Here is a 16264-nt window from a genome sequence, read left to right as displayed (position 1 = left end):
ATTGGTTGAATCTGTGGATTCAGGGCCCACAGGTACAGGCTAACTGTACAAGAAGGGGAACTTGAAAACACTCAAAAATTGATTCTGTCTTCCATTAATAACAACATCTAAATGGTTAATAGATTAGTTTTGATATACAATATGATCTGTGACAAGGCAAGGATCCTCTGCTAGATAATAGGAAAGGATATAATAACCTGGTAACAAAACAGTCTCCTGCACCCCACTCCAGTACTCTTGCCTGGAAAATCCATGGACAGAGGAGCCTGGTGGGCTCCAGTCCATGGGGTCACTAGGAGTCGGACATGACTGACTGACTTCACTTTCACTTTTCTCTTTCATACATTGCAGAAGGAAATGGCAACCTGCTCCAGTGTTCTTGCCTGGAGGATCCCAGGGACAGCGGAGCCTGGTGGGCTGCCGTCTATGTGGTCGCACAGAGTCGGATACGACTGAAGCGATTTAGCAGCAGCAGCAAGGATGTGTGTGCTTAGTCAGTCTTGTCCAACTCTTTGTGACCTCCCAAACTGTAGCCCACCAGGCTTCTCTGTTTGCGGGATTTTCCAGGCAAGAATACTGGATGGATTGCCATTTTCTTCTCCAGGGGATCTACATGACCCAGGGATCAGACCTGCATTTCTTGTTTCTCTTGCATTGCGGGCGGTTTCTTTACCCATTGAGCCATCAGGGAAGCCCAGGGATACAATTTATCAGTAAATAAAACACCAGTTTCCTGTACCTACTAATGCCTTTATCATATTGAATGTAATGGCCACAAAATGGTTCTCTACATATAATCAACTACTAATACTACATGTGGGATTCCAATTTTAGAAAACTGGATAGTGGAAAAGCTACATTAAATGAATGATCATTATAATTAAAAGGAGTAAAACTTTACATAAAGTTAAGCTTTTTCTTGTAAGGAATTGCAGAGCTGGCAAAGAAGTCAGAAATCTATGGTGGACCAAAAACAAATACAAAAAAACAAACAAACAAAAATAAATAAAACAAACAAAAAACATTAAAAATAGGAGTCCTGATATGAAAGCTGGAACTAAAGCCTGCTCTGACTTACAGGGTAATGGTCAATTCTGGTGACTTTGAGTTTCGGTATTAACTGCTGTGTGAAGAGCCAGAAAAAGAAGGTAAAACCCTAGGCCAGGAGAAGGGTAAAAAATATCCCTGCATCAAGTGCTGGATCCCCAAAGAATGCAATTTCAGCAAGACCCATGATATGGGCCAGTTCTGGGGGCACTTTGAATTCTTCAGCAGAGTTGAAGAGAACCTGAGTGGTATGCACCTGACTTGTGCAATGTGGTATGCTCACTCTCACAGAACAAGGAGTGAGAAGGAAACCTACCAAGAAAAAGAGGACAGAAAAGTAACTTTTTTCCTCTCATCATGCCTCTGGATGGAGAGGTGGAATAGGAAAAAAGAAAAAAAAAAAAAAAACCCTCTGCACTGTTGGAACTGTAAGCCTATCCCTATGAGCATACGTGGCCCAGATCCATGGAACATATATAATCACTTAGAACCAACATGGAACAATGGACTGATTCAAAATTGGGAACAGAGTATGTCAAAGTTGTATAATGTCACCCCTGCTTATTTAACTTTGATGCAGAGCACATCGTGTGAAATGCTGGGCTGGATGAACACAAGCTGGAACCAAGACTGCCAGGAGAAATATTAATAGTCTCAGATATTCATTTGACACCACCCTAATGGCAGAAAGCAAAGAAGAATTAAAGATCCTCTTGATGAAGGTGAAAAAGGAGAGTGAAAAAGCTGGCTTACAACTCGGCATTCAAAAAATGAAGATCATGGCATCTGGTCCCATCACTTCATGGCAAATAGATGGGGAAACGAGGGAAACAGGGATAGACTATTTTCTTGGGGTCCGAAATCACTGGGGATGGTGACTGTAGCCATGAAATTGAAAGACGCTTGGTCTTTGGAAGAAAAGTTATAATCTAGACAGCATATTAAAAAGCACAGACATTACTTTGCCGACAAAGATCTATATAGTCAAAGCTATGGTTTTTCCAATAGTCATGTATAGGCGCAAGAGCTATATGATAAAAAAGGATGGTGGTGGTATTTAGTTGCTAGGTCATGTCTAATTCTTGCAACCCTATGGACTGTCGTCTGCCAGGTTCCTCTGTCCATGGGATTCTCCAGGCAAGAATACTGGAAGGGGTTGCCATTTCCTTCTTCAGAGGATCTTCCTGACCCAGGAATCAAACCCAGGTCTCCTGTATTGCACGAGATTCTTTATCTACTGCAGACTGTTTACATTTACCATTGCAAATGCTTTACCAACTAAGCTACAAGTGAAGCCCAAAAATGCATGAGAGCCAAAGAATTGAGGCCTTCAAACTGTAGTGCTGGAAAACATTCTTGAGAGTCCCTTGGACAGCAAGATGGAACCAGTCAATCCTAAAGGAAATCAGCCCTGAATATTCATTGGAAGGACTGATGCTGAAGCTGAAGCTCCAATACTTTGGCCACCTGATGTGAAGGGCCAACTTGTTGGAAAAGATCCTGATGCTGGGAAAGATTGAAGACAGAAGGAAAAGGGACAACAGAGAATGAGATGGTTGGATGGCATCACCAACTCAATGGACATGACTTTGAGCAAGCTCTGGGAGTTGGTGATGGACAGGGAAGCCTGGCATGCTATAGCCCACAGGGTCGCAAAGAGTTGGACACAACTGAGCAACTGAACAACAAATGCAGCCTGAAAAAGACCTCTACTTCAGAATAGAAATTAAAATGAATTTGTAATACCGAGTTGCCATTACTCAAAAGCAATTAGCAGAAGCAAACACACATTCTCTCTGAAGAAACTCAACTTTAACTTAGGTCACAATTAGACAGAAAAGTGATACCAATTGAAAAACTACTGGAATTCTCTACGCAGAAAAATTAACAAGAGCAAAATACCAACATAGTCAGCCAGTCAGAAACAAAGAGAAAGCCATCAGTGCAATCTCACTAGCTGAAACTGTAAGCAATGCATTTACACAGAAAAATACTTGCAGGAGATGAAAGACCATAGTTGGAAAGATAATGGTTTAAAATTGCCTTCATAGAACAATAATGATTAACTTGAGGTTTAAACAATATAAATTAGATATATATATTATTATTGCCAATACTCATAATGCCATTGCAAGTTCTTTTCCTTCAAGAGAAAGAATTCAACCTTTTTACTGGTATTCTAAATACAATGGATATAAATATGCTACTAATAAATTTAATAAAGAAAATTCAGATCCTTGAAAATATAGAAAAGTACCCCTCACCCCCACTGTTACCTGTTATGGAGTGTATTGCATCTAAGGCAGACTTAACAGGAAAAACTTCCATAAAAATGCTGACATTTCCAAAACTTTGGGAAGAACTTTAATTCGATGCACAGCTTGATATAACAATATAATCCTACAATCCCTCCCCAACTCAAAATCTTCCCTAGTGTCTTCCTAAACCAATGCATTAAATTGACAAAAATCCTCAAGTATTCTGCTTCCTTAACCTTCTGGCTCTAAGTGAAATCTTAAAACTGCTTGAGAATACTACAACATAACACTCTTGGGTTGGCAGCTATTTGTTTTTCTCTCATCATCTCTGGAACCATAGGGCCTAGAGCCCTTTCCGTATCAAGGTTTGTTCTTTCCTCTTCCTGAAAAACTCTAGGTGTTACCCCTCTTGTAAGACAATCATCCAGTGGTTCTCTGCCATTTCTCCAAACATCTTAAAAATGCAGTCACCTGACAACTGACCTCCTCTCTACCACTGTGAGATGTCAGTTCAGTTCAGTCACTCAGTCGTGTCCAACTCTGCGACCCCATGAATCGCAGCATGCCAGGCCTCCCTGTCCATCACCAACTCCCGGAGTTCACTCAGACTCACGTCCATCGAGTCCGTGGTGCCATCCAGCCATCTCATCCTCTGTCGTCCCCTTCTCCTCCTGCCCCCAATCCCTCCCAGCATCAGAGTCTTTTCCAATGAGTCAACTCTTCGCATGGGGTGGCCAGAGTACTGGAGTTTCAGCTTTAGCATCATTCCTTCCAAAGAAATCCCAGGGCTGATCTCCTTCAGAATGGACTGGTTGGATCATGGAAATAACCTGTGTAACTCCCTAGACTCTAGATTCCTTGAGCTCCACAATTCCAATATTTTTTTCCTCCGCCTCCCTCTAATCAGCAACCTTCATAGCAACACCTGAGGCCTTCATTACCAATAACTGCCAATATTCCTCTCTTTGGCAACTATCTACGTCTCCAGCTGACCAACCACTACACTGTCAGTTCAACAAGTCACTGACACTCACCAAGTCTTTACCGTCCATCACCACGCTTAACATCCTCAGCTCCCTGCTTACTCAGCTCAGACAGTCTATCACTAGAGTCACTCCCTAGCAATCTCCACCAACTCCTTTTTCTATCTTACTTTTCTGGCAAAATTTCAACGTTGTTTAAACTGAACTCAGGGCTAGTCTACATCCGCAATGCAACAGGTGAACATGTCTGAATAAAATACCACTCCATGCTGACTAGCCTTACTTTAATTTATAACCTCAAATCTCAATCTTTTTCCATCACTCGGAAGCCTATTTTTCAGTTAATTCAGTCTTCTACTGTTATGCTTGTTTTCACCATCTTCTTTCTCCACAAACATCCAGTATCTCCTCCCTCTCTTTATTCAAGCCTGATAAACCTGCTTCTAATTTCATCGAGAAAATAAAAACAGTCAAAGAAGACTATATGTTTTCCTACCACTCACCTTTAACTGCCTTCTTATCTAAAACCTAGTCTATTTCTGCACTAAATTCCATTCCATCTACCTAGTTAGACTTTAGACTTGACGTTTTTTCCTCTCTGTTGTATTTTTAGTTTTTCTCTCATCACTGAATTATTTCTATCATGACACATCCACTGTACGGGGCTTCCCTGGTAGCTCAGCAGGTAAAGAATCCACCTGCAAGCAGACCCTGGTTTGATCCCTGGGTTGGGAAGATCCCCTGGAGGAGGGCAGGGCAATCCACTCCAGTATTCCTGCCTGGAGAATCCCATGGACTGAGGAGCCTGGTGGGCAATAGTCTATGGGGTCGCAAAGAGTCAGACACGACTGGGTGACTGAGCACAGCACGCACACACACACACATCACATACACGTAAACACACATCAGTTATTGCTCTATTCTGTCCTCCACTCTATATCCACATTTCTCAAACCTTGCCTTTACCCATTTTCTCCACTTTCTTGCCTATCATGCTCTTTTAGTCCCACTTCAGTTGGGCATTTTCTCCTCATTTTTAACCAGGAAACGTACTCTCATGGCGTCATCAATGACCTTCATCTTGCCAAACCACTAATCAACTGTGTGCTATCACTTCACCGTCAGGAGCTTCCCTGGTGACTCAGTGGTAAAGAATCTGCTTGCCATGCAGGAGACGCAAGTTCGTTCCCTGGATCAGGAAGATCCTCTGGAGAAGGAAACGGCCACCCGCTCCAGTATTCTTGGCTGGGAAATCTCATGGACAGAGGAGCCCATCAGGCTACAGTCCATGGGGTAGCAAGAGTCAGACACGACTTAGTGACTAAACCACACTTCACTGTCAGCAGCACTTGACATAGGAAACAAGTTGCTTCTAATTTAAAATATCTACTCATTAGACTTCCAAGACATGACCTTCTCCTGACTTTCCCCCGACCTCACTGGCCACTCCTGCTCAGTCCTTGACTGGCTCCTCCTTGACTTCCCGAAGTCTCCGTGTCCTGTTACCCGAGGACACAGCAGTCTGCTTCTTTTCAACTCTCTCTGCACTTACCCTCATGTGACTTTACCTCATCCTTGACTCTGAACACCCAACATATGGTGACGCTTTTAGACTGTATATTCAACCCTGGATCCTTTCTGTGAGTTTTAAACATATATGCCCAACTGCCTTCACGACAGGCACTTGAGTATTTCAAACATGTTCAAAACATGAACTCCTAAGATTTCTCCAACCTGATCTCCTCCCCAGACTTCCTCATTTCAGTAAATGGCACCTCATTCACCAAGATGCTTAGGCCAAAAACCTGACAGTAAATCTTGAGTTTCCTCTTTATTCCCACATCCAATATATTCAGAAGAAATCTTTTAAAACATACCAAATTCTCATCGCCTAATTCTCCAATAGCTTCACATTGAAATTAAACATCACATACCTTAGTATGGGGCCCACGAAGGTGTGGCCCACCTCTGCCTCTCTCTCCCCCTCATCTGTGAATTCTATCCCATAGCTCACACTGCTCAAATGAGAGACATGGTCTCCTCTCCCTCAGACACACCAAGCACCTTCCCTCTTTAGGAACTTGGTAATCGCTATTCCTCCTCTGGAACGTTTTCTTCCTTATCCTCATCTAAGTAAATCTCACACATTATTAATATCTCTAGGCAAAGATAACCTCCTTGGAGAGGCCTTTTCTCAGTCTTCCATCTCAAATTGCCTGCTCATTCTTCCATAACTTTCTTTTCTTTCCCTGATATTTTTTTTTCAAGGAATTTGCCAGTATCAAAAATCATATATATTATTTGTTTACTGGCTTGTCTTCTCTGACCCTTCGAGAATGTTAAGTTCCAGAAAGACAGAAATCCTGCCTTATTTACTGCTGTAACTATAGTGCCTAGTTCAGTGGTAGTACATGATATGGAATCCATAAAAAGTCTGTTCAGTGAATGAAAACCTATGCCTAAGGTGGTACAGAACATATTTAAAACAAAGGAGAAACTTACAACTAAGGAAAGTAAGATTGAATTCAATAGCTCTTTAATTGCAAAGGAAAAAAGGAATTAGTGATGCTATACTTGAACTTTATAAATCAGTAGAACTTGGGATTTTGAAAAATTCTCATTGGAATTTGCTAACTCATCCCTGTGGATTTACCTGCCTACCACCAGTAGTCAGGATATAAATATGCAGCCCTGACCCCAGGCTGACATCCTATGTGTTTTTATTCATTTCTCCTTAGGGGATAACCCATGCTAGATCTTCAGGGAAAATAAAGCAAGATAGATTTAATGACTTGGTGATTTTGGAGAGTAATCACATATTTAAATTTTTCTGAAATAGCATGGTGCTTCTAATTGTAGAAGTATCACGTAAAATGGATAACTCATGAATGAAAAATAATTATTATATCAGTTGGAATAAGCTAGAGCTATTAAAAACTAAAAATAAATAATTTAGTTCATGATCATCCTAAAATAGTGGGACGTTATCTTGGGTATGCCAGAAGATTATTGTTTGGCATAGATAGTTTTAATGTCACATAGAGAAAGTAATAAAATGCCTTTCATTAACATGAATAAATTTATACAGTCCCACACAAAGTTTTGATCAACAACTAAGTTACAATCGCCTAGGAGTTATTGCCCCAATTCAGACTTACTCAAGGCAGTGGTTAAGGCTTACTGTAAAGAAAATTATATCTTAAAAAAATAAAGGAAAGAAAATGTACATATATAGATCATCAAAGGGTAATCTGTATGGGCACTTAAAGTTCTTTATGTGGTTATTGTGACCTAAGTATGAGAAAATATAAACTAATCTCGTTTGTTTACTAACTGCACATTCTATACTTAAAACACACACACACGATCAATCCTATATTGATTTTTCCTGCTTGACACATGAGGATTTTACTTTCAAGCATTATAAACTCTAATTCCCCAATCAAGATAAAACATCTGAACAAATAATTTACTCCTATTTGTAACTAGCAGCATTAATATTATTAATTAGTTGCAGTTGGCTTGTTTACTTAGCTGAGTTAGCACAGCTCTCAGTTTCTCATGAAACTATTGAAAAGTGGGATCTTGATTTTTAGAGTAAGAGTAGAGGGTGTATTTATTGTATTTAACAAGAACATTGATCCCTGGGAGAAAACAGTTGCTCCTGAGTACATCCTGCTTCAAATGACACCTTGAGATGGTGTTTAAAATTCTAGCCACCTCTGTTGCAAAAGGAACTCCAATTGGTGGTTCAATTGTATTAGACATGATCTAGAGGAAAAGTCACTGATGCAGATTCCATTGCCTGTGAAACACCCAGTAATTAATATTAACTTTAGGAGGGTGGGAATTCACTTTCTTTTGCAGTGCTAATAGAGCCCAGGGAAAGGTTGCTATAGTATAAATTATTTGCTGAATGTTTGTTGAATGGATGAACCTCGCAGACCTCAGTTTTTCATTAGGAATGCAGATAATAATACCTTATTGCTTTATTGTAGAATTAAAAAGACAAATTTTGTGAAAGTCAATAGAAGAATATGCTGCAGGTACTTAAAATATGATTCTTTCCTTGACATGGTGTAAAATGAAACCAGGTAGAGACTTTTCTCAAAAATACTTATTTTCCATATATTTATAAAAGCAATGAAGCATGCTAATATATATAATAACAATTATTTTGCACCATAATATACAATTTATGATGATTTTTAAAAAACACTATTTTCATTACTCATTCCTGCCATTACAACTGTTGTCATCCCCTGTGGACAGTTTTATGTCATTTCATTTTATTAATTTATGTGACAGTCTCAAGAGGATGAAAAGTGGAAAAAAAGTGTCAGTCGCTCAGTTGTGTCTGACTCTTTGTGACCCCATGGACTGTAGCCCCCCAGACTCCTCTGTCTGTGAAATTCTCCAGGCAAGAATACTGGAGTGGGTTGCCATTCCCTTCACCAAGGGATCTTCCCAACCTAGGGATCGAACTCAGATCTCCTGCACTGCAGATGGATTCTTTACCATCTGTGTCATCCTCTATGGTCAATTGTATATCAATGTATTTTATTAATTTCTGTGACCAGTCTCAAGAGAGTACTTTCACCCAAAAGTAAGCTGGTTTACTAGATCCCTGATTCCTCAAAGGTCAGAGACAGGGCCTCACCAATAGCATCTGGATGAACCATAAGAAATTGCTGATATTTAGCCAATTATGATATATAGGAATAGTGACTCCAATCGTCAACCAGTAGCTAGTCAACAAATATTTATTTTTTTAAATGTAGGGATAAAACAGTAACTTTACATTTAGTTTTAATTCTAGGCATGTGCTACAGAGTTGGCCTAAAAGTGATGCTCCAATATGTGTTTATAAGCAAAATATAAACAATGCACTAAGATCATCAGGCAAATGTCTTACTTTGTGCTATTTGCTCTTATACACTGAAACTGAAACACAATTAACTGTTTGCTTACATTATTTCATTTATATGGGATACACACCTGGCCACAACCACCTATATAATGTCCATTCCACCTGATTCTTTAAGATTAAGGTCAAATGCTACCTCCCCTGTAAGGCTTCCCAGGCATGTCCTTTCTGTGCTCAGACTCTACACCTCTGTCTATATATATATACTCAAGAATGTATACAGATATACACACATACATAGACAGATGTATAGAATTTACATGTATTAAGTCTATATACATCTATGGGCCTCTCAGGTGGCTCAGATGGCAAAGAAGCTGCCTGAAAACCAGGATACCTGGATTATACATCTATTGATATATATCTACTTACATCTTTACATGTGTGGCTCAGACAGTAAAGAATCCACCTGCATTGCAGGAAATGTGGGTTCGAACCCTGGGTCGGGAAGATCCCCTGGAGAAGGAAATGGCAACCCAATCCAGTACTCTTGCCTGGAGAATCCCTTGGACAGAGGAGCCTGCTGGGCTACAGTCCATGGAGTCGCAGAGTCAGACACAACTGAGCAACTAACACACACACAAATTTATACATACACATGTATAAATATAGATATATCTATAGATAGATGCATATGGATGTATACAGAATTTATATAGATTATATATAGTATAGGATTCTATTCTTATGAATGTGTCTCTGCTATTTCCTAGTTTCAAAGCAACCTAATTTATAGGTACACTGAAAGGACTTTTGATTTCTCAAGATACTTCCTTTGGAAAAAAAAAAAAAACCACTGACTTTTAATCCCTTATATGTAAATCAGATTTTAAAAATTTACACAGCAAGTCTTTTCTCACACCTTCCCACAAAGATCATATAAATTCCTGGATTATACAGAACAGAATGACAGACGTCAGGTTATGTAAAATATAAAACAATATGACAATTATCGGCCACGTTTACTTCATTAATATGTATGGGGAAAAAAACTTACCAGTCTCAGAAGTCCTCACAGAAAGTATAGAAGATAACTGATCGCCATGGCCAAATCTGGTATATGACCTTACAGAAATGTTATAGAGGGAGTAAGGTTTTAAGTCTCTTAAAATTATGTTTGTTGTTGAGGTGTTCTTCATGAATAAGGTATTTACGTTTCTGTAGAGCACTTCATAGGCAACAATAATCCCGTTGGGTTTCTCAGGTGGTGACCACTTCAAACTTATTTCACTAGCAGTAACATCAGTAACTTCGACATCTTGAGGTGACGATTCTGGCTCTGGGGAAAAAAAAACAATATGTGTGTTTTTTCATGTTTATTGCTTCAGACACTAAAGCAGCATGAGGGAGATGACAGTAAGCATGCAACACCACTTGCTTCTTTTTATTAAAACTGCACCTAACATTCTTACCATCTTCTGGAGTTCTCACGAAGATGTCATTTGCTTCGGACAAAGAACTTTCTCCAACAGTGGTTGAGGCAGCCACTCTCATTTTATATCTTGTGTATTTCTTTAACCCTGTAAGGAAAATAGGCCATTTGTTCAAAGTCCCTAGAATACTATTCCTGGATTAGTGCCGTTTAACACCAAGGCTAGTGAAAATAACTTATCTGGGAGACTGGTTCTCTAAATCAGCCTCCTATAATCCCAATCTCCCAAACTTCCTTGGTATAGGAGCCTTCCATCTTGATGAGGTTTTAGTTCTCTCCTAAAATATCAAGGCAGTGGTCTGAGACTGAAGAAGCAATTTTTGGCACACTGCAAGGAATGTAGCTGATTTGGCACAAACACCACGTCAGCTCAATTACTTCAGCCGATGGTCACATTCAGCCAATCAAGCCTTCAATACTGAGTTATTTTGATGCATCAGGCATAAAATTCCGTAGGTCAAGTATATTCTTAGGATACCTGCGGTCTGATGACTTTATTTGCAGATAAATATAGTGAAAGAAAAACAACATTTAATGAAGTTATTTCTGCAAGTATTTTTAAAGATATCCGTGGGAGCATAGCACAACAAAATTTGCAGTGATGCAACATGTACCCCACAGTGTTTAATGGCATAGAGAGATGTGCATTTTCCATCAGAATAAGAATGTCAAAACAAAATTCTGTTCTACCTGTTATGAGAAAGTTGTTATCTATAGCAGTCATCTGGAATGCTCTGTTTGTATCCAGTTCCATTGCATAAATTGTATAATGAGTTATTTTCCCATTAGGATATTCTGGAGGATCCCAATATAACAAAATAGATGAAGAACTAATATTTTTATAGTTTATAACTTGAATGGAGCTTGGCACTTGAGAAGAAGAATGAAAAATTAATATGAATGAAAAGTATTACAATGTACCAGAGCAATATCTGCAGGCAGCTATTTCAAAGGAAATATATTCTTACCTTGCTCAAGCGTCCTAACATTGAGAACCGTTGGTGGTCCTTCTCCCATGATGGTGAAAGCAGATACACTAATCATGTGCTCAGTGAAAGGTACAAGTCTCCTGATAACGTAGGACAGCTGTTCAGCAGCAATGTCAGTGATATACTGATTCCTTGAAGTTCCTATTTGAAATCAGTTTTTAAAAAATTTAACAAGTATTTGGCTTTGTGATCAAAATCATTTTGCTTCCACAGTGAAATTTTAAACCCAATTTCACACTATCCATTAATCTCTCCATGTAATCCCTTATATGAAAGGTAGACACATAATAATAAATATACTGAATGTACTCCAATAACATATATAGACATTTTGTGCTCATAATACAGTTTTGCTAGCTGTTATACACTATCCCAGAATAAGAGATTAGTGTTTTGAGAAAATATAACTTTCTAAAAAAGACAGGTTAGGAATTCTTTTCCTAAAAAACAACTGTGCAATGATATCAAATTGAAATATTATAAGTCAGTGCTGAATTATGATATAAAAATCATGGAAATAAGATTTTATTTGGACTCAAAACTCACCACACATTTGCTAAATCCATTAATGATTTAACAAGCATACTTATAAAACTGCCACATAAATATATCTGAACAAGGATTTCAAAAAATCCCTATTTCAAAAAATAAGCTAGTTTTTTTTTTTTTTTAACTTATTTAGACTGTGCACTTCCAACAGTGATAATTAGTGCTTAGGCCAAACAAAGTATTAAAAAAAAATCTGTATCAGAAATCATGGGCCTCTTAATTTTTAGTGTCTTCTAAAAATTGTCTTCTTTGCCCAGGAAAAACATGTCAGTAAATGAAATAATCACATATTGAATGCAATGTGATACTTTTGCCAAATTCCACCATCAATATAACAAATTTTAATTTGGAAGGGAACAAATATCAAATTAGAGAAGAAACAACAAGAGAAACCCTTTTTTCTCACTTAGCATTTTAGAAAAAACAGAGATAATTTAGATCTGCTTCTTCTAACCAAATATTTTTAATTCACTATATATGACATTCTCCTTATAGAAACAATAAGATCCCTTGACCCTGAGTAGTAAGTATATCCACTAATGACATCACCACGTCATTGGGGTCACCTCCACCTGTTGATCACCCCGTGCACTAGAGTTGTAACTTTCTGACCTATTTACCTTCAGTGACATTTGAAAACCTATTAGTCAAAAGCTGCAGAGAGTGTGAGGCCTGTGAATGATTTGAAGATATGTTAATCCTTTCCCATCACACCTGCTTTGGCAACTGTAATAACTGATTGTCTCTGCAGCTTGGCTGGAGACTCTAGGGTGCTACTTTCTCCGGAGGAAGGTCAGATGGGTTAGGAGGGGCCAGCTCCTGCCTGTGTGGCATTTCCATTTGCCACATGAGGTTATCCAACAGTTAAAGAAAAAAAACTGACTCTAGCCTATGGACCATTAATAATTGGGTTGAACTCTGAGCTAAGGTTCATATCTGTGCTAGCTAGTACTGGTGGTTTAAATACATTTCACACAGAGCAAAAAAAATGTACCTACCAAATGTTGAAGGCTGGTCTTCAACTCTGCCCCTCACAGGAAAGTAATTATGTGGATGACTGTTATATATAACTGAAGCAAGTGAATACAGATCAGAAGACATCTCTGCTGAACCCTCAAATAATCCTGCCATTGACTCTACTATGCTCACAGTTTCTGGAGCCATGGGGTTTATATACTGCACCTGAAAACAGGTATTTGCAAAGACAGTGATGGTTACATTTAATAATGGCTTCAATCAAGTACTAGTTTCAACAACTAGTAATTTTGGAGTGATAAATTTTTTAAAGATAATATTATTTCCATGACTACTGTCTCCCTTACACTCCAAATTTTCATTCTGAAACTATTAAAATCCTGCATCATTGTAGCCCATTACGATCAATTCCGTATCTTAAAACTCTATACTGTGTTGTGCAAAAAAGGAAATAATTTATTTCTGACTAAAAAATGGTTTAAAAAAAATAGCCATCCTCATGCAAAGTTTCATGACTAAGATATTTTAGTTGCTTACCACCCAATAATAAGTTGTCTAGGCCTACTGCCTTATTAAAATGTGTTTGCTTTGCCAATATACGTCCTCATTTGTACACCAGGTGTGAGCAGCCTGCATGCCTACTGGGTATATGTCAATAATTATAACTTATAATCGAATGAAGTTACAGACATGAACAAAATTACATGGCAATAGTTTTCAAACAGTTCAAGACAGACCTACGTAAAGCTCTGGGTCTAAGGAATATTTTAGGTAATTGTGATTGTTCTAAGATGCCGTAATGTACCTCACATGAATCAAGTCCACCAAAGTAGCAAATAATGACATGAAATAAAACATCATGGGCATACTACAAGTATATACAGTAGAGTTTTATGTTAGGACAACAAGAGAACTCTCTCCATTCTTTCCACACAGCATAACAGATTGAGACAAAATGAAAAAATCTGAAAATAATCTAGGTTTAGATGATACCAAGACAATATTAATAATTGTGTTGATTGTGATAATGGAATTACATAATGAATTAGAATTTCAGTATTTTTTAGGAATCCATACTTAGTTAGGCATGTAAGAGCAAAAATATATGAACTCTGGAATTTATTTTAAAACACACCTGCATCAACAGCAAAAATGAGAGATGGCAACAAAGACAGCATGTTGATAATTATAGAATCCAGGTGATAGGTTAATGGATACACATTATACTCTTTTTTCTTTCATTTATACCAGTTTAAAAATTTTCCAAAATGAAGTATTGGGGGAAAAAAGACAATGTTTTAAGAACTACTCTTTTTTTAGTCAATTTCTTCAAGACTCACCTCCAAGCCCTTTTTTTCTAGAAGATTTTTTTCAAAGAAGATGATCACTCTATTCCTTCCAAATCAATGTTCTTGCAACCTCAGAATTTCTAATTAATTCAAAATATAGATTTTATTTATAAATTTTGATACATCTATCTTTTAATTATTTTTTGAGTTGAGCCCAAAACAGGCTTTTAATTCCTTATGAACATAAAGCATTTAGTTTTTTTTTTTTTAAGTAGGTGCTCAGAAAAATATCAGGAAGGCAAGGAATTTTCAGGCTGCTTACTTAACTAGTTACAAAGGCAGATCATTTGAACATTAACTTTTCTGAGAAATAAATCAAGAAAAGATGCAAAGATATATTTAATTCTCCAAATTATATTTATAAGATAAAATTATCGAAACCCTATTTCTTTACCCAGGGAAGTATCATGATGAAAAGCAGGGAGATATCAGTAATATTTACTTCAAAAACATTATGATAAATCACTCTGGGTAAGGAACCATACTTGGAACAAACTAAAGATCTTCCACCTTCCAAGGCCCACTTCAACTTTACTTCCACTGGGAAATCAGAGAAGGCATGAATCACAAACACATAATTCAGAGATGCTCTGGTATTCCAGTCAATAGTTTATGCCTGAACCACACAGCTGTTTCCACTATCAATCAACCACCCTTTGAGAAGCCAGTGTGCAAAGCACTACAGAGGGTACAAGGGGGTAACACAAAGAATTTCCCCTGAACTATGATTTTGCGTTAAATCTCACAATATTTTATACCAACATCAGATACATTTTTGAGAGTTAAGCTATAGTATCCCATCAATTAACTAAGTTAAGCATCTCTGTTGACAAAAGTACTGTTCCAGCCTAAGAGGTGACTGAGAAATTTTGACTATCTGAACTTCTTCCAAATACACTGGAAGGACCCTCCTTAACTATAAGTGATTTGCATTTATAAATTTCAACTGGTTTTGTAAAAATCCAGGATGTTACTAATTATCACCAAGTGTGTCACGTTGTGAATATTTCTTACACTTTGCCTCTTTAAAACAGGGATTAGGTTTTTCAAAGGATGAAAAAGAAATAATTTAAAGAAAAAATGACAGTATACATGTTTCAAACATGTATACTATCATGTAAGAAACAAATCGCCATGTCTATGTTCGATACAGGATCCAGGATGCTTGGGGCTGGTGCACGGGGATGACCCAGAGAGATGATATGGGGTGGGAGGTGGGAGAGGGGTTCAGGATTGGGAACGCATGTACACCCGTGGCGGATTCATGTCAATATATGGCAAAACCAATGGAGTATTGTAAAGCAAAATAAAGTAAAAATAAAAATTAAAAAAAAAAAAGAAAAATGATAGGAAAGAATCAGAACTTAAGAAAGTAATGAGAAGTGGCTGAGAAATAGGAGTGGAAATGACTGATAGAGAAGGAAATAAAGGCCTATCACAACTCCCCCAAGTTTGGCCTCATTGAGTTAGTCTAGTATTCTCAACCCCAGCACTAATGACATTCCATGTTTGAGAATTTTTTTTGTCATAGGGAGCTGTGCAGGGCATTGTAGGGACCAGCCTCCCTGGTCCCTACCCACTAGAAACATATTCCCTGTGGTGACAATGAAAACTTGAGAGATCGAGAAATGTCTCCTGGAGAGCAAAACTGCCCTCAGTCGAGAACAACTGAGTCAGGCAATGTCACAATTCATCAGCACAAAAGCCTTCTCATATGCTACCTAGGAATCTTTGGAATTGATATGAAAGAATTAG

General features: G+C 38.0%; 1 protein-coding gene across 1 annotated transcript in view; it reads right to left on the bottom strand.

Annotated features, from left to right (window-relative positions):
* Nucleotides 1–16264, bottom strand: part of LOC102172692 (phosphatidylinositol phosphatase PTPRQ) — a 244157-nt gene that overhangs the window by 190091 nt on the left and 37802 nt on the right. The window contains exons 11-15 of the mRNA XM_018047601.1: nucleotides 13184–13367; nucleotides 11616–11777; nucleotides 11338–11517; nucleotides 10628–10735; nucleotides 10213–10494 (exon numbers count right to left, since the gene is read on the bottom strand). Of these exons, the coding sequence (XP_017903090.1) occupies nucleotides 10213–10494; nucleotides 10628–10735; nucleotides 11338–11517; nucleotides 11616–11777; nucleotides 13184–13367 (916 nt within the window). The remainder of the gene's footprint in view (nucleotides 1–10212; nucleotides 10495–10627; nucleotides 10736–11337; nucleotides 11518–11615; nucleotides 11778–13183; nucleotides 13368–16264) is intronic.

This window comes from Capra hircus, chromosome 5, assembly GCF_001704415.2.
Source record: "Capra hircus breed San Clemente chromosome 5, ASM170441v1, whole genome shotgun sequence".
Lineage (NCBI taxonomy): Eukaryota > Metazoa > Chordata > Mammalia > Artiodactyla > Bovidae > Capra > Capra hircus.
This window is presented reverse-complemented; position numbering and strand designations above follow the sequence as displayed.